At 36.8% G+C, this 18,954-nt stretch overlaps 1 protein-coding gene and 1 pseudogene across 1 annotated transcript in view; both read left to right on the top strand.

Moving 5' to 3' along the window:
* The first annotated feature begins 503 nt into the window (after nucleotides 1-503).
* The window catches only part of LOC115223287 (cell division cycle 5-like protein), a 31,276-nt gene continuing 12,825 nt past the window's right edge, over nucleotides 504-18,954 (top strand). Inside the window, exons 1-12 of the mRNA XM_029793799.2 lie at nucleotides 504-688; nucleotides 3,397-3,500; nucleotides 5,240-5,401; nucleotides 6,515-6,639; nucleotides 7,457-7,553; nucleotides 7,945-7,995; nucleotides 10,403-10,479; nucleotides 12,930-13,033; nucleotides 15,328-15,407; nucleotides 15,706-15,781; nucleotides 17,555-17,719; nucleotides 18,348-18,522. Of these exons, the coding sequence (XP_029649659.1) occupies nucleotides 644-688; nucleotides 3,397-3,500; nucleotides 5,240-5,401; nucleotides 6,515-6,639; nucleotides 7,457-7,553; nucleotides 7,945-7,995; nucleotides 10,403-10,479; nucleotides 12,930-13,033; nucleotides 15,328-15,407; nucleotides 15,706-15,781; nucleotides 17,555-17,719; nucleotides 18,348-18,522 (1,261 nt within the window). The 5' untranslated portion in view covers nucleotides 504-643. The remainder of the gene's footprint in view (nucleotides 689-3,396; nucleotides 3,501-5,239; nucleotides 5,402-6,514; nucleotides 6,640-7,456; nucleotides 7,554-7,944; nucleotides 7,996-10,402; nucleotides 10,480-12,929; nucleotides 13,034-15,327; nucleotides 15,408-15,705; nucleotides 15,782-17,554; nucleotides 17,720-18,347; nucleotides 18,523-18,954) is intronic.
* Nucleotides 12,038-12,143, top strand: LOC115208882 (annotated as a pseudogene).

Below are 18,954 nucleotides of genomic sequence, written 5' to 3' on the forward strand. Positions count from 1 at the left end.
ACTGCTAAGTTACAGAGACCTAAACACACCAGCATCGGTTGTCAAGTGACGTTCGTGGGGACGATCAACCATAGCCAAATTTAAATTAACACTGCAACAGAACTTTTCCCACAGTTGAACAATGGTTTTTCTCTGACAGCAGTTTTACATTTTCCAGATGCCTTTAGCTAGGCCGAAATAATGTCTTCACCACTCGACCTTTTCTAACCTCTTCTACTTCCCCAAAAGCTAGAATAGAGATAACAAGACCACCAACTAAATCTATTGTTCTTCCCTTCGAAAACAAAAATTTATTTCGCTAAACATTGCATATTTCCTCGGAGACAAAATAAGAAATAAATTATTCATATTTCTTAGTTTCAGAAATTATTAATGATGTGTACTAACGTTTGTAATTTCTTTTAAATAAATATCTTTTGTTTATCTTTATAGCGCAGTTGGATGTCTAATCAATAAGATTAAGATAAAAAAAAATAATTGACAGCCGGATGTTTAATTTACAGGACAACTTCTCTCGTCGACACCGTTGTTCTCCCGTCAATGGTAGACATTATTGCCACCAGCAAGTTTCCCTGAATTATAGAAAAAGGATTGCAAATTTACAATTCTCTAACGTTGCACTACTTTTATAAAACCACCAACCATGCCACGTATTATGATAAAAGGTGGTGTTTGGAGAAACACGGAGGTAATTTGCATATTTTATTTCAACAAAGCATGTCGTTTTATTTAATACATATCCTGCATTCTTCTCGTTGTTTTGTGATTATGAGCCACTTCAGCTCGCTTAAGCTGCTAATAAATGCCCTTAGGAAAAGCTTGATTTTTCAATGTTTCCCTTCCCTACTCTTCGAAAATACTATCAGGCTTCCAAAGATATATTAGAAACACCCGAGTAATATAGTAATATTAGTAATACCTAACGCAGGTTAGTGATATCGACTCCAACAGATGAAGGCCACAAATACGTTGTCTTTGTGAATACGTCGCCGCCTGAGATGTTGATATGTTAAGAACAAATTATCGGAACTTTCATGCATCACTTCTTACTTTTCACGCCCTACTCCATACCTCTGTGATAGCATACCCTCACACCTATACACACACACACACACAAACACACGACATTCGATCACTGAGATCGACAAAATGAAGGGTGTAGTTACCATAATTATTTGGAAGTTATTGATAGTCACAACAGCTGCCATTTAAAATAAGGGTGCCGGACAACGTATGGATTTATGATGATCGGAATAAAATCACAACACTTCGATCAGAAACACAGGGAATCATATAAAGCTGTGACTTTTTATTATTCCACAGAATCCATTGGCTCCGTCGGCACCTCTAACCCTAACTAATGTAAATGACTTCCGAATAAATTTTTAACTATTTGAATTTTACATACCTAAAACGAAAGATTCTTAGGCTTCATGTCTATGTAAAACTCGATTAGTTATTGTCCTGATGTTGCAATAAGTAGTTGTTGAATCACTTTCTAAAAAGTGATTTTGAATCCCATCTAATTGGAACCGCTTGATGCACATTGATTGATATCTTCATTAACAAAGAAATGAAGTTTTGATTTTTAGAGTTCAATTTCATGTGTCCCGTTTATATTTTGTTGCACATCCATTTTCCTTTAAAACAGTACATCTGTATCAGATGTCAATGGATGCTGTCGGATACGAATAATAAACCGGCATTTTAATGTTGATTAAAGTTGTCTACAGCGTTGAATAGGTTTTGATAAATATGAAGTCCCATGTTTTTATATATTCGTTTATTAGTTTCAAGTGTTCGGTTCTGGCTATGCCGGAGCATCTTATAAATTAACCCATGTGTCTTCACTTTTTTGTTATTTATTAGTATTCTTCCTAAAAGTAAGGAACTGGCTCCTAGCAAAGACACAAAGGCTCCACCACTAGAATTTGGATAACAATGATGATGATTATTTCGTATCAAACTTTAAGAAATTCTTACGTATTTTTCCTTGTCTTGCAAGTTACTTGGTGACCCTGCCGGTGCTGGTGCCACGTAAAAAGCACCCAGTCCACACTGTAAAGTGGTTGGTGTTAGGAAGGGCATTCATCAATAAAAATCATGCCAAAACAGACGCGGCATCCTGGTGTAATCTTCTACTTGGCTGGCTCCTGTCAAACCGTCTAACCCATGCCAGCACGAAGGGCGGACGTTAAACGATGATGATGATGATTCATGTTAATCATTTTCTTCCTGTACTTGAAAATCCTAGTTTTTCAAGATTGTTGCTTAAGATTTTACTAACATAACCAAATTTACCAATGTTTATTGGTGTGAATGTGAATTAATAATCAAAGTAGAGGAGCTACAAGTTTCAAAGCAGTCGTCTATATTATTATTCTTTTCACTGATTTTAGTAGAGATGTTCATATCCACAGAGTAGCTAACTTTACTGACTTTTCTTTTGTGTGTATGTGTGTGTTGGGCTAGGATGATCAGAGAAGCTTTTGCACTTGAGCTACTATGTGTATGTGGTGGTAAGACAAATGGAATGAAGAAGTAGATTGGGAGGAGTTGTGTATGTGCAAGTAGTTGCATTTTGGGGTTGGTAGTAGAATGGGCAGCTATAATTTATACATATGGGTGTGGAGGCGCAATGGCCCAGTGGTTAGGGTAGCGGATTCATGGTCGTAAGATTGCGGTTTCGATCCCCAAAGCGGGCGTTGTGAGTGTTTATTGAGCAAAAATACCTTAAGCTCTGCGAGGTTCCGGCAGGGGTGGCGGCGAACCCTGCTCTACTCTTTCACCACAACTTTCTCTCACTCTTTCTTCCTGTTTCTGATGTACCTGTATTTCAAAGGGCCAGCCTTGACACATTCTGCGTTATGCTGAATCTCCCTGAGAACTACGTTAAGGGTACACATGTCTGTGGAGTGCTCAGCCACTTGCACGTTAATTTCACGAGCAGGCTGTTCCGTCGGTCGGATCGACTGGAACCCTTGTCGTCGCAACCAACAGAGTGCCACGTATGGATATTAGGTTCATGCTTTCATTACATGAACTAATTGTTTATTGCTCCACAAAACTCTAGAGCTCATAAAGCCAGTTGCTTGCATCTGGTGGTTTGATTTCAGGATAGTGGTAGCTAAGCCAACCTTGGAGTACCAGTATTACAAGGATCAGTCCAATAAAATCTGTGACCTAAACAACTTTACTCAAAAGTAGACAGAGAAGTAACAACCAGATTATTATGGAAGTTTTATAATAAAAAAACTATCATGGACTCAGATGCCAGAGGTAAAAAAAAAAATGTTGCCCAGTAAACTCATTTATCAGTAAAAATAAATATTAGAATTGTAGGAATGATAACAAAGTTGAAATATTTCTTTAACACCATCTTTGAATGTATTTTAGGATGAGATCCTTAAGGCAGCTGTTATGAAATATGGCAAAAACCAATGGGCTCGTATTGCTTCATTGCTACACAGAAAATCTGCAAAACAGTGTAAAGCAAGATGGTGAGTCAAATGACTTTTTTTTCAATTAAACTTTTACATTGCGTTTTTGTAATCTAGTCTGTATTCTTAATTTTGTATTGTCAGCATTCTTTTTAATTATTGTCTTTAATTATTTTCAACTATTTTTTCAAACATTTACTCATGAGATTTTAGGCAATGATTGTGACCTTTGATGTCCCTCTCAGGCTGTTGGGATTTATTCCAGTGATGTTCCTACTACCATTATCACCTAAATATCTGCAAGGAAAAAAAATGTAGCTGGCACAGAAACCAGAGATGTGGGGATCTAATGTGCACAATAAACTGATTTGTAGAAAATAGTTTTCAATTCCATTATGTCATCTAGAACATTGTCATTTATCTATGCGTTTATTGTTGTGCCCCCAAAATAATGATTATCTCAAACATATTCTTTAACCTTTTAGCATTGAAACCAGCCACACCCAACCAAAATATTCTCCTTTTTTTTTGTTCAAACTGGCCAAATCTGACTTCTCACAACTAACTTGCAATGTCATTCTAAAAAAATAAACAATCACATCATTGAAATCTTGAAGTTAAAAGATAATGCGTGATTAATTCAAGACAAAGTGAATTGACAAACATTGCATTTGATAAAGGAATTTGAATGCTAAAGGATTAGATTAATTTTTCTAAGATTTATAAAACTGGATTTTTCTGTAGGTGGGTAGGCCTAGTCTTACTTTTGGTTGCTTTACTTTTTTTTTTCATTGTTTGGATAATATCAAAGTTCTGGCAAATGAATTATTTGTTTTGATTATTTTGAGTGCCAAACAAAATGCCATGTGGTATTTGTTTCAGTTCTTTATATTCTGAGTTCAAATCCCTCTGAGGTTTAACTTTGACTTTCATCCTTTTGGAATTCAGTAAAACAAAGTAACAGTCAAGAACTAAGGACTGCTGGTATTGACTAACTCACCCCATCAGATTTCAGATCTTGTGCATATGCTAGAAACAGTTATTATTCTAAGAATTCTATTATTTGGATTATAAGAGGTATAAGTAGAATCTTAGGGCTTTTCCTGCACCAGCAATGGCTGGTGCAAGAAAAGCACCATCTATAGTTTCATTTAAACATAGATTCATTGTTTCCAGTTATTATGTAAAATTGAGCATTATTCAGAATCTAAACTACTGTTACCTTAGTATTTATAGTTATAAGTATTCTTAGTAAATTTTGTATCATACAAATCATTAAATATTCTTTACATTTTTTTTTTATTGGGGGAGATATAGCATCTGTGTTAAAAAGCTGGATTACATATTTTAGAGTACCTGATTCAGTGTTCCAAATACCATAGGTGTGTTTAAATTTTACTTGGTTTCACTTCACTTTTCATCCCTTTGTAATCAATAAAATTAGGTATAATGGTGTTAATTCAATTGAATTTAAACTCTTCAAAAATGAAACTAATATTTATTCTTGGAAGGCAGCGAGCTGGCAGAAACGTTAGCATGCCGGGCGAAATGCGTAGCCATATTTCGTCTGTCGTTACGTTCCGAGGTTGACTTTGCCTTTCATCCTTTCGGGGTCGATAAATTAAGTACCAGTTACGCACTGGGGTCGATGTAATCGACTTAATGCCTTTGTCTGTCCTTGTTTGTCCCCGCTGTGTTTAGTCCCTTGTGGGTAGTAAAGAAATATAATATTTATTCTAATATTATATGCAATCTTTTGTATTTCTAATTAACAGTGTAAATTTTTCTGTCTATAATAGGTATGAATGGTTAGATCCTAGTATCAAGAAAACAGAATGGAGTCGAGAAGAAGAAGAGAAACTTCTTCATTTGGCAAAACTAATGCCAACTCAATGGCGAACTATTGCCCCTATTATTGGTCGAACTGCTGCTCAGTGTTTGGAACACTATGAATATCTGTTGTAAGTATCTTTTGTTCTCTTCCCATCTCAGTTTACATTATTTGCTTTCATATTAGGATGAGGTAAATTGAAATATTTGTGTACAAACTGTTGGAGCATTTCCTCTTTCAAGTTCAATAAGAAGGTAAATTATTTGCAGATAGTTGAACTGAGTAATATGTTTTCATCAGAAAATTAAAAATGGAAAAAGAGACCTGTTTTAATGTTTCAATTATTGAGAGCTTTCCAGAGCTGAAAGATTTTCATTCACTCAAACAAAGACACATTAATTACCAATTATGCGATTAAGCATTATTCAGATTCTAATATAATGTTGTTACACTTGCATCTTTTTCAAAAGTTTCTTGCTTTAAACCACACAGCTGCTGTTGTTCCTTGTCTAGCTTGCAGATAACTTTTTCTTTTATTTATTACTAGCACTATGACCTTGCAACGCCGGGTCATAGTGCTAGTGCACGCATATACAGCTGCGTGTGTGTGCACATACACGGAAGTACTGTCCAAATCTCCGACCAATTACATACAGCTAGCTGGCATTCAATTGGCGTATCAAGTTTCAGGCATTTTGATTGGGTTTTGGATAGAAAATTCACAAAAAAGTCACTTCTATTGAGTTTTTAATGGCTTTGCAGGGTGACTGGGGAAATGTAAAGATGTGCACGGCTACCCTTGGATGGTTTTGAATGACCATAGAAAGTACAAGCTCTCTAACTGAAAAATTGTAGATTTGTATAAAGGACACACACGCAGACATTTTGCCATTTATATATATAGAGATAAATGAATGCAGAGTTAGAACAAATAATCTCTCTCTCTTATTGTTCTTAGGTTAAACACACTTTCATTTAGGTAAATTAAGTCTTCAATTTTTAATGAATAAATACAGGCTCAGCAAGCCTCTCCATGTCTTTGGCTTGCTATCTAACACCTTTCTCATTCAATGTATACCAAGTTAAGAATACTTTACATCTTTATTATTTACAATAAAATAACTTAGCCTAATTGCTCAATAACATGCAGTAGAGTATGTTGAGACATGTATTGTTCAATATCCTTTCCACCCATTACTTCTGCTGATGCTATTATTAAGAAAAAAAATGATTTTTTCTTCAGAGATAAAGCTCAAAACCGAGATCAAGACAATGAAGATGATCCTAGACGTCTTAAACCTGGAGAAATTGATCCCAACCCAGAGACAAAACCAGCTCGCCCTGACCCTGTGGATATGGATGAAGATGGTAAGAAGAGACTAATATTTATTCTTTATACAGTTGTGAGAATGAAGCAGTGGTTGCAAAAATTAAATGCTTAGCTGCTAACTGTAGGGCTGTGGGATCAAACCCTGTTTCAACACCACTATATTATCACACCAACTAAATTCTTCTGAGTGAAATTTGATAAATGGAAACCAAATGGGAACATATTGGATGGCCTATACAGGTAATTGAAACGATCAACCTTGTCATACACATTGTGTCACTTCTGCTTGAGAATATTCTTAAGGTTCTGCCTTTTTGGAATACTCAGCCATCTTTGTGCTTTTATAAGGATGAATATGTAATCCAGCTGACTGGTTGATTGGACAGCTACAAAACTGATGGTTGGGCTCTTTTATTTTCTTTTTAAATGGCTATGTGATTAAAACGTTCACTTCCCAATCAGGTTTACTACAGCCCTAATCTGAGTAAAGCCTTGTGAGTAAAATTGATATCTAGAAATTGAACGAAGCTCATCATGTGTGTGTGTGTCTGTATGTATTTACTTTTGCAATTTTCTGAAAACCACTTTGCCATAGGCATTTGATGTTGATCTTATTTCCCCTATCAACAAATCCTTCACTGGCTTTGTGCTTTCAAAGACGTATAAATTAAGAGATGCCTTACTTGAAAAACAAATAAAGGTTAGTGGTAAGAAGTGCATCCAGTTATAAAACAATGCCTCAATAAAATATACATCTGACCCATCCTAGCATGGAAAAACGAACATAAAAACAAATGATATGAGGCATGAGTGTATGCATAAGCTCATTGTGATATTGTATTTTCTTATTAACAGAACTTGAAATGTTATCAGAAGCTAGAGCTCGTCTGGCCAACACCCAAGGTAAAAAAGCTAAAAGGAAAGCTAGAGAAAAGCAGCTAGAAGAAGCTAGGTATGACTTGAGTTTTGTTTTTATATTTCTTTCCCAGAGGTATGGTTAATAAAGTGTGGAGTATGGGCACTTAAGTATCATTAGAAACATAGCACTGTTGTCAGATAATTGATAGTTTCATTGTTGCTGGATATGGCAGTTTAACTGTGGTTAAAAGTATTGTCCATAAAAATATTTTATACAAACTTAGAAGCCTGAACATATTTTCAGCAAGACACCTTTACTAGAAAGAATGAATTAGAGATTAGCCATAAAACATAATAAAGCATTTTTTTTTTGTGTAAATTTAAATCATTTCTGAGTTCACAACTAATTCATTTCTAGATATTTTGGGTATTTTGGAATTTTTTTTTTATATAAATTATAATAACAACTGTTATTTCATTTTCAGGCGCTTGGCAGCATTGCAGAAGAGACGAGAATTAAGAGCTGCTGGTATAGAGTAAGTAAAAACTATTAAAGTTCTATATGTTTTGGAATAAGGTAGACTTCAGTTACTTACATTCTTCTGATCTCTATTTCGATATAGAGATATATAATTTATCAACAGTGCAAAAGTGGTCAGCTGAATTTTGGAGTAGAAGGGTGAATCTTGAAAATGACCCAAGGTCTGGGTGTCCTGCAACATCCATCACCAAGGAAAACATGGATTATGTTCACCACGTGATGAAGGATGACAGGCAATTAACTATAAATCAAATAGCCAATGCTATTAGTATATCCTGTGAGAGAGTTGAAAATATTCTGTAGAATGAACATGGCATGACAAAGGTTTCTGCTCAGTGGGGGCCACATCTGACACCTTTTCAAAAGCTCACCAGGCTGATCACTTCATGGGAAAGTCAGACATTGTGTGAAGCACATCGAGCTGGGTTCCTTGAACGTTCTCTAACCTAGGATGAATGTTGGGTTAAACACTTTGGGCAAGAGACAAAGAGACAATCCATGTAGTGGAAACACCCCTCTTCACCTGCTCGAAGGAGGCCAAAGTCATTTTATCTGCAGAGAAGGTGAAGGCCTCAGTTTTTTGGGATGCAAAAGACATTGTGTTTATCAACTATCCCCAAAAGGGCCACACCATCAATGGAGAGTACTATGCCAACTTGCTGTGGCAGTTATGAAAGCCTATCAAGACAAAATGCCCAAGAAACCTGACAAAAGGGGTCTTGCTTCACCAGGACAATGCTCCAGCACACAAGTCCTTGATCCCAATGGCTTCTGTGCTTAACAGTGACTTTAAACTGGTTGATCAGTTTCCTTATTCTTCTAATTTGACCCTATCTGACTATCATCCATTCCCCAACTTGAAAAAACACTTGGCTAGGAACCAATATCACAGTGATGATGTTATCATATCTGTTATTAATGACGTTTTTGATCAACAGGGTGAAAGCTTTTTCAGCAATGGGACCCAAGCACTGCAACACATACTGATGAAGCATGTGAACTGTAAAGGGACTATGCTGAAAAATAAACCTCATTTGGTCACATTCCATGAGAGTATCTTGGTTAGCCTGTGAACTTTTCAGTCAACCCTTGTATATTATATCTGGAGTGCTGAAGTTGTTAAATGTTCAGCATCTACACTTTTGGTCTACTTTATTAATGTTGACCAATATTATTAAACATTATAAAATAGTGAGTTCACCAAATAATCTAGATCTAAGACTGAACTATTCCCACCAGGTTCTTTATTTTTTTGTGTGCAATTTAGACTAATTTACCCTGTTGCTATGGATCACACAAGTAGTGTGATCCATAGCAACAGTCCTTGGCTATGTTGTTGTTTTGCCTCATACCATGACTGAAAAATTTTATGATCAAAGGTATTCCAGCTATGATCATCTCTTCTTTTCATATACATATCTAATGCATTCATCTTTTTTTTTTCAAAGAAGATAAGGTGAGGCTTGATAAATATGTGATAGCTGTTTTCAATGGTAAAGCAACCACAGACAGGCTTTCTTTAGTAGATATTTTAACATGTGATATATATTGCTTTAGCATGCTATATATATAATGCATAAAATATTAATAGCATATAAGATATAAACATTAATGTATAACATACTGAAACTCAATTTCAATTATCAATTCGAGCGAAGTCGTTGCCAGTGCAGCTGGACTGGCTCCTGTGCAGGTGGCACGTAAAAAACACCGTTTGAGTGCGGCCGTTGCCAGTACTGCCAGACTGGCCCTTGTGCCGGTGGCACGTAAAAGCACCCACTACACTCTTGGAGTGGTTGGCATTAAGAAGGGCATCCAGCAGTAGAAACTCTGCCAGATCAAGATTGGAGCCTGGTGCAGCTATCTGGTTCGCCAGTCCTCAGTCAAATCATCCAACCCATGCTAGCATGGAAAGCGGACGTTAAACGATGATGATTATGATGATGATGATGAATTCACTGATGAAGCACTGCAATAAAATTGTTGTAAGTTACATCAAGTAATATGTACGAGACATTATGTAAAGTCAAACTAACAAAATACTGAAATATAACTAAAGTTAGATATAAATATATTGCTGGAAACAATTATTCTTTATGAATCCTCTTTAATCCAAAAGCTAAAAAAGAATTTACTAAAGGTATGTGATGGTGGTAGTGTAGTAAAAGACACTTGTCCAAGGTGACGCATAGTGAAATTGAACACACAATCATGTAGTTGCAATGCAAGCATCTTAATCACATAGCCATGCATACCACAATTTGGCCAAATAGAATTTGTGAATGAACCTGAATAACGTCATTTCTCACACTGCTTTCATTTTTTTTTTTGTCTTCTGAATGTTGTGTGAATTATAATTTTCTTGCTTCTTTGAATTTAAAAAAGATAATCTGTTCTTCCAGGATCAAACAAAAGAAAAAAAAGAAACGTGGTGTAGATTATAATGCTGAAATACCATTTGAAAAGAAACCAGCCCCTGGTAAGATTGTGTTAATAGTCTTTGTTATTGATAATGATGATTGTTGTTGTTTAGCTCCAAGTCAACCCTGAAGAAGCAGAACCATAATCAGAGGTGCTTCAGCCGTGACTGTCCAATTAATGTTCCGGACATGATATATTTAGGACTACATTATATAATGCATCCTGTATTTTTTAAGGCAGTAGTGTGTAATTTGAGGAGGATTTGGTTGCTGTTTCTAATAAGGTGAATGACTGCATTGAGTTTCTCTCGTCTCAAGATGATGAGGGCTTCTTATCTTCTGAGTGTTTTCCTATATTGAAGGGGTTGCTACCAAAGATCTGTACATTGTATTTGTTTATTGCATATTCAGTTTGTGTAATCTATTGTCTTTCCTCCAGGATACATGGATACATCAGTGTAGTCTTAGATACGCTGTCTGAAACAAAAATGACCAACACACCTCTAATTATTGTTTTATAATAATAATAATAATAATAATGAAATTATTGTATACAGTGCTCAGATGCACCACAACTTGTCAGACAGTGCGTATAAAGTATATGCAGTAATGTACAAATGTCTGGAAAGTGAATAATGTATGAGTCAGATACATGCTTGTGTGTGTATGGAGGGGAGAAAATCAGGTGTAGTGTTGGTGAATCTCAGGAAGCATGGAAGTTTTGAAGGATGCAGTGCTCCGACAACTAACAACTGATGCCGGCAGTTTGTTCCATGCTTCAGCAACCCTCAGCATGAAAAAATGTTTCCTAAAGTCATGGGAGCTGTGCTGTTTTCTGACTTTGTAAATATGTCAATGAGTGTTAGACGGGTGGAACAGAAATGACCCTGGACTAAACAACTTGTTTTAATATAGATGTTACCAGATTTGTAATCGTTCCATTTATATGCTTTTCAGCAGGGTAGTTTGCAATACCCTATATACTAGGATTCAGTTAACTATACTTCTGTAACCTGAGGAGTAATTGGGTTGATTTCAGTGTGTCAGAAACACTGGAGATGTCAGGCATCAAATTACTGCTGATGAAAAGCAGGTTGTGTTGGATTCAGTGTGAGAGCAAATTTTTAAGGAAGCTTTCCAGACTTTCACACTAAAATATGTTTATGAATATCTTCGTTTCATATGCTAAGACTTCAATGAGCAGTGCATTTTGTTGTGTTTTCTGGATTTGACTTGAGAAGATTTTTCTGCCAACTTTGTAACAGCACCCACTCTAAGCAGAATATAGATATATTCAGCCATGCATTGGCAAGAGAGCACAAGACATGTGTGACTGTGCCACCACCATATTAATTTGGTAATTACATGCTCAAATTTTGAGTTTAAATCTCAAAACTCTGACTAGTATTTATGCTACAAGGTTACAACTGTGTTTAAAGTGTTGAATGCCTACATTAGTAATAAACACTTTTAGTTCTTAGAGGTATATTTGTATGTAGGTATAGGGCACCTAAGCACTAACAAATAATGAACTAGTCAAAATGTAATAAAACTAAGAAATAAAGAATTTCTTACTTTTATTATAGGAGTCATAAATCTTAAATTATATTGCTTCCCGGTCATATCACTTTGAAAACACCCGTTCTCGTCCGATCACCGAAGTTAAGCAAAGTCGAGCCTAGTTAGTACTTAGATGGGTGACCACTTGGGAAACCTAGGTGCTTTTCTAAATATAGGCGCAGGAGTGGCTGTGTGGTAAGTAGCTTGCTTTGGCACCTTGGGCAAGTGTCTTCTATTATTGCCTTGGGCTGACCAAAGCCTTGTGAGTGGATTTGGTAGACAGAAACTGAAAGAAGCCGGTCGTATATATGTATATATATATGTGTATGTGTGTGTATATGTTTGTGTGTCTGTGTTTGTCCACCCAACATCGCTTGACAACCGATGCTGGTGTGTTTACGTCCCTGTAACCTAGTGGTTCAGCAAAAGAAACCAATAGAATAAGTCCTAGGGTCGATTTGCTCAACTAAAGGCGGCGCTCCAGCATGGCCACAGTCAAATGACAAACAAATAAAAGACTACAAGACAGCTACATGATTCTGGGTTCAATCCTACTGTATGATACCTTGGGCAAGTGTTTTCTTTTATAGCCCCAGGTTGACCAAAGCCATGTAAGTATGTGTGTGTGTGTGTTTGATACCTGCCATCCTTTAACAACTAGTGTTGGTTTGTATACGTCCCTGTAACTTAGCTGTTCAGCAAAAAGAGACCAGTAGAATAAGTATCTGGCTTAAAAATAAGTACTAGAGTCAATTTGTCCAACTAAACACTTCAAGACAGTACACCAGCATGACCACAGTCCAATGACTGAAACAAGCAAAAGAAAGATAAAAGAACTTAAAAAATTTGCATATACTATACAACAACATGCTGACACAATTTAGCATTGTTTGACATGACCTTAAAGTGAAATAATTATTGATACCAATTTTCCTTTCTCTCTTTAAAGGTTTCTACAACACGTCAGAGGAACACTACACTCCTTTGGATCCAAACTACAAGAGGTTACGTCAACAAAACATGGATGGAGAGCTACGTCGAGACAAAGAAGATGTGAGTATATTCTCTTTCCAGTTTCTATTCTACTTAACTCGTTACCATTCATAATATAAGAGTGTTAGATTTCTCAATGTAGTCTTACAAAAATGATGGAAATAAGAAAAAGAGGACTTCCTTTGAAATTTGGTTTTGGTGTGGATTTCTCTGCTACCAAATCCAGTTATGAGAAGTTCCATTAAATAGCATTGTCTTTCATAGTAGTCAAATTTTGGTAGTCTGAATGTTAAAGAAAATTTAAGTATTCTTAATATCTATGATGACTTAATATTTAATATCTACATTCGAGCGTGATCGTTACCAACGTCACTTCACTGGCACGTGTAAAAAGATTCGAGCGAGGTCATTGCCAGTACCGCCTGACTGGCCCCCGTGCTGGTGGCACATAAAAAGCACCCACTACACTCTCGGAGTGGTTGGCGTTAGGAAGGGCATCCAGCTGTAGAAACTCTGCCAGATCAAGATTGGAGCCTGGTGCAGCCATCTGGCTTGCCAGCCCTCAGTCAAAATCGTCCAACCCATGATAGCATGGGTAGCGGACGTTAAACAATGATGATGATGAATGTTAATGAGATTTAAATTTTCAAAACTATTTCCAGAGTATATTTACCTATCCACTTTGATACAGGTCTGTAAAGATAAGGTGAATGTCGTGTTTTAAACTCTAGTGAATATATAACAAATACTGTACATTTGTTTAAAAAAAACGCCAGTCACATGATATGCATGAGTTTTATGTAAACTTGTCTTTTTCCTATATATTGCAATTAAAATGGAGGCGCAATGGCCCAGTGGTTAGGACAGCGGACTCACGGTCGTAGGATCGTGGTTTCGATTCCCAGACTGGGCGTTGTGAGTGTTTATTGAGTGAAAACACCTAAAAGCTACACAAGGCTCCAGCAGGGGGTGGTGGCAATCCCTGCTGTACTCTTTCGCCACAACTTTCTCTCACTCTTTCTTCTGCTGGCCTGCTTGCTTAGCCAGCGGGGTGGTGTCGTTTGAAGGCTAAAACAATGCGAAGCGCATTGTGACCAGCGATGTGTAGCAACATCTGATAGCCTGGTCGGTCACGGTGATTGCAATTAAAATAAACAAACACACTTGATTCCATCAATACCAGATCATGGTTGATGTTGTTACCCCTCCTCATAAGTTCTACTGTTGGTTGTGCTCCCGCTACAGCAAGATAGAAATTCGCTGTCTACTACTATTTGATCCTTGTTCCTATACCTGTGCTTATGATACAAGCAAATTACAGAACTTGACAGTTAATAACCCAGAAAGTTTAGAAATGCAAAATATTTTTGTCTTTCACCATGTTTAAGACACAGTACAATTACTATGCAGAATTACAAACCACAACATCCTTGCATTAAAATTCTGTAGTAAATAGTCAATATAGCCTGCTCAAGCATATTTGCTGTCGCCTACTAACACTTGTGCTGGTGGCACGTGAAAAAACATTCGAGTCAGGTCGTTACCAGTGCCGCTGGACTGGCTCCTGTGCAGGTCGCACGTAAAAAACACCATTTGAGCGTGGCCATTGCCAGTACCACCTGACTGGCCCTCGTGCCGGTGGCATGTAAAAGCACCCACTACACTCTTGGAATGGTTAGCGTTAGGAAGGGCATCCAGCTGTAGAAACTCTGCCAGATCAGATTGGAGTCTGGTGCAGCCATCTAGTTCGCCAGACCTCAGTCAAATTGTCCAACCCATGCTAGCATGGAAAGCGGACGTTAAACGATGATGATGATGAGTGATAGAAAATATCTGGCTCTTTATCATATTCTTCTCTCTACCCCTTCTACTTTTGAGTTTCCATTCATCATAAATTGTTGGTTGCATTGCTCAACTACACATTTTTTTGTACTTTCTTACCAATGCATCGCTGAATGTATTAATATTCTGCTTAGAATAAAGGCTGCTACAAAGTTGATAAAAAAGAAAACCTTGTAAAGTTAAAGCCAGAAAGCACAATACAGTAGGGTATAATTTGAGGGAGATTTGGCTGCTATTTCTAAAAGGTTGACCTACAGTATAGTGGTTTCCTTCAACGTCCCACAGCAGCAACAGTAATAGTATTAGTTGTACAAGTGCATCTTGACTTTGTTTCCATGTAAAAATGGATGCAAAACAAGGAAAAACGTTTTTGGCTGTAGATATTTTGTTGCTTTTATGATCAGGAGAATTAGTTCTGTTTTATATCAGCTTAGGTAGCTGTGTGGAGGAGATACTCAGCTAAAGCTAAATTTACTTGAATTTTTCTTTTAACTTTATTTTTTGTGTTTTAGAGAGAAAGGAAAAAAGATAAGTCACGTCAAAAGAAAAGAAAGGAAAATGATCTTCCAGGTGTGATATCCAGTCAAAATAAGTGAGTAAATAATTCCTTCAAATAGTACTTTATTTTATAATTATTGTTTTTCAGTCCTAGATCAACCTTGATCTAGCAGATGTGATCAAAGACATTCCAGCTGTGACCGTCTTGTCTTTTACTCATACTCAGATATAGTGTGTCTAAGTCGATTAAAACTCTTCCATTTAACAGTAAAAACCAAGTGCTAAGCTTAGTTCCTGGTGATTCCTCATTTTTCTTCTCTCTTTTATTAATCTGTCCCTTGTTGCTCATGTACAAAATCACTGTTTTCTTATTTTATTTGTTTTAATTCCAGCTTTACTGAACCAATAAAGAAACGGAGTAAGTTGGTTCTGCCAGCTGCACAGATTTCAGATGCTGAACTTGAAGATGTAAGAAAATATTTTTTGATTTAACAAAATTTTTGAAGTCAATTTATTATTTTGAGTTGATTGTAGTAAAAATGGTTTAAGAAAATAAAAAAGAAAAAGAAAACATAGTTGTCTCAGTATAAAGAGATGTTGTGTGCATAATTTTTTCCCCTCTTAAAATATGTTGGATGGAAGAATAATATCTGAGTGGTAGTTTTGTTGAATCCAAAATGCTCAGATTTTCAGAGAATACACAAATAGAGAGGAAAGTCCTTGTCTTTTTCTACAAGGTATCTTGCATAGATGACACAGTGTAGAAATTAAGATGATGAGCACAATTGCATTGAAGTAAGATCCGGCAAACCAAATGAGACCATAACCTCGTGGCCTATGCCAGGGGCGTAACCAGCCCACTTATGTGTACCTTTTCCTTCTTTGGACACTAAACTCTGCTTGCAAAGACCTGTTGAGGCAAGTGAAATCGAAATCAAATTCGATGACTGGCATCCGTGCTAGCGGGGTGCAAAGAGCACCATATGAGTGTGATTGTTGACAGAGCAGCTAACCGACTTCTGTGCCAGTGGCACATAAAAGGCACCATTCAAGTGTGATTGTTACCAGTGTCGCCTTACTGGCACTTGTACCCCGTGCTAGTAGGGCGCTAAGAGCACCATCTGAGCATGATCGTTGCCAGAGTGGCTAACTGGCTTCCGTACCGGTGGCACGTAAAAGGCACCATTCAAGTGTGATCACTACCAGCATCGCCTTACTGGCACTTGTGCCGGTGACACGTGTAAAAACATTCGAGCGAGGTCGTTGCCAGTACTGCCTGACTGGCCCCCGTGCCGGTGGCACGTAATAGCACCCACTACACTCTCAGAGTGGTTGGCGTTAGGAAGGGCATCCAGCTGTAGAAACTCTGCCAGATCAAGATTGGAGCCTGGCGCAGCCATCTGGTTCACCAGCCTTCAGTCAAATCGTCCAACCCGTGCTAGCATGGAAAGCGGACATTAAACAATGATGATGATGATGATGTATAACCAGTAGATTGAGAAAAGTTCTTGTGGAAAAGAGGAAAGGTACATCTTAATAGTGAGAACAGTTGTCTGTTAGAGAATAGAGGCTTCAGTTTTTATTTGTATGATGCAGTCAAAGTGTATTGTGATTAGCATATACGTTTGAGATGGAGACTTAGTGAAAGGAAATAAAATCTGTTGCAATAAAAATAGAAAAACAATGAGAAGAATTAATACCTGCTCTTTATAATGGAGCAGATATTAAAGTTACTTGTGACAAGTGATGGATTTTTCCAAGAAAAAAAATCCTATTATTTTTTTGTGTGACACAAGTGTATTATTCCAAACATGGAATAATGTACTATCCTATTTCACAGTATATATGATCTTTATTTAGCAGTATTGACTAATTTCAACTGTTCATAGTGAAAATGCACTTGGCCATATCAAAATAGAAAGTCGAGTTTCTCAGTTCACTTTTAACTGCATTAAAGATGGCAACAGGAGAGGTCTAACTTATGATATATGAAACAATTCACTTATCTTTTGATTGTATTATTTGCTGTTTAACAACCGTCATTTTTTTCAAGCTCTCTATAGTCAGACTTATGTGAAATATTGTAAATATATGATTTACCCTTAACCACTAATCTGTGTTTGGGATTTACCATGAGAGTGAGAAAGGCATGAACATCACAATATTTTACACTGGAAGGAGTAAAAAAAAATTTATGCTTGTAAAATTTCAATTACAAAATGTTTATTTCTGTTTATTCAGGTTGTTAAGATTGGTCAAGCAAGTGAGTACGCTCGCCAACAAGCCGAAGATGGGGGTGTAAAAGATGGTGCTTCCTCAGCTCTTCTCCAGGATTACAGTATGACCCCACAACCAGGTAATTTAAGAACCCCTCGGACACCTGCATCAGAAGACACAGTTTTACAAGTGAGAACCTTTATTAATGTTATTTCAATATTCCTGAGGTTTTGTCTATTCTCATTCAGATTATTTACATAATGTCAACTTTTATAATTTCTAAGCTTATTTTGTAATAGGATTAATTGACTTTCTTTGTGTGACTACCTCAGAGTTCTGCAATAAAAAAAATCCTAAGTACTAGTAATATATGGAAGTCAAGTAAAATAAATCAGTTATACCAAGAAAGCAAACATCCAGATGCATGTGAACTGAAATAGCTTCTCCACTCAAGACACAGCAAAATAACCTCATCAAGTCTATCTCATAACCTAATATTTTTGTTGACCAAAAAGCTTCCAATAAATTATTTGACTTCATAACAATATCATAGCAAAGCAGTTCATCTCCATTACAGTCAGAGAGGGAATGTCATTCCATATACCTTAGCAGTTACACTGCATTCTATGTAATCACACATTTCTTGATGTAACATACTATGTGATTCCCAGCTGTAGCCAGTAGATTGGATTTCTAGTTTACTTCCAAAATGCTTTATCGGTTATCTCTGAGTAGAACTGACTGGAAATATGCATGAACCTCTGTCAAGGGCATTTTTATTAAATTTTTCATATATGTGTTGACTTTTATCTTTTAGGAAGCTCAGAATATCATGGCATTAACCAATGTGGACACCCCTCTCAAAGGAGGCCTAAACACTCCCCTTGATGACACAGACTTCAGTGGTGTTACACCAAAACATGCCTCAGCTCAAACACCAAATACACTAATCACTACACCATACCAGACACCAGGACGAAATGAATCTAGTGGTATGTTGAACTTTCTATTTCTGTACAAAATAACCTTTCGGTTATATACAAAATTACTGTTTATTTAAATTTTATTTACTTCTGTTTCTCAAATTAATCCTGGCTGATGACAATCAAGGCTGATCTGGAACCCAACCTAGGCCCCCATATCTATGGCGTTCGCCGCTGGAATAAGGAGTGGTTGGAGATCACGCGGTCGTTAGACTCAAATCGCCAGGTCTGGTCAGCATTTATAAGAGGTGCAGCATTGAGGATGAATGAAGCCAGCTCAACCCACCCCGGGTGAATGCTGTCTCAAGACAAGAAGAAATTAATCCCCATAGTTTTATATCAAAGGTTTCTTAGCTAAAAGTGAAGTCTTAAGCAAGTAGAGCTTAGTGTCTTTAATTCGTATGTTAGTTCCACACTGCATGAAACAAACCACTTGATAAT

This window comes from Octopus sinensis, linkage group LG2 (genome assembly GCF_006345805.1).
Source record: "Octopus sinensis linkage group LG2, ASM634580v1, whole genome shotgun sequence".
Lineage (NCBI taxonomy): Eukaryota > Metazoa > Mollusca > Cephalopoda > Octopoda > Octopodidae > Octopus > Octopus sinensis.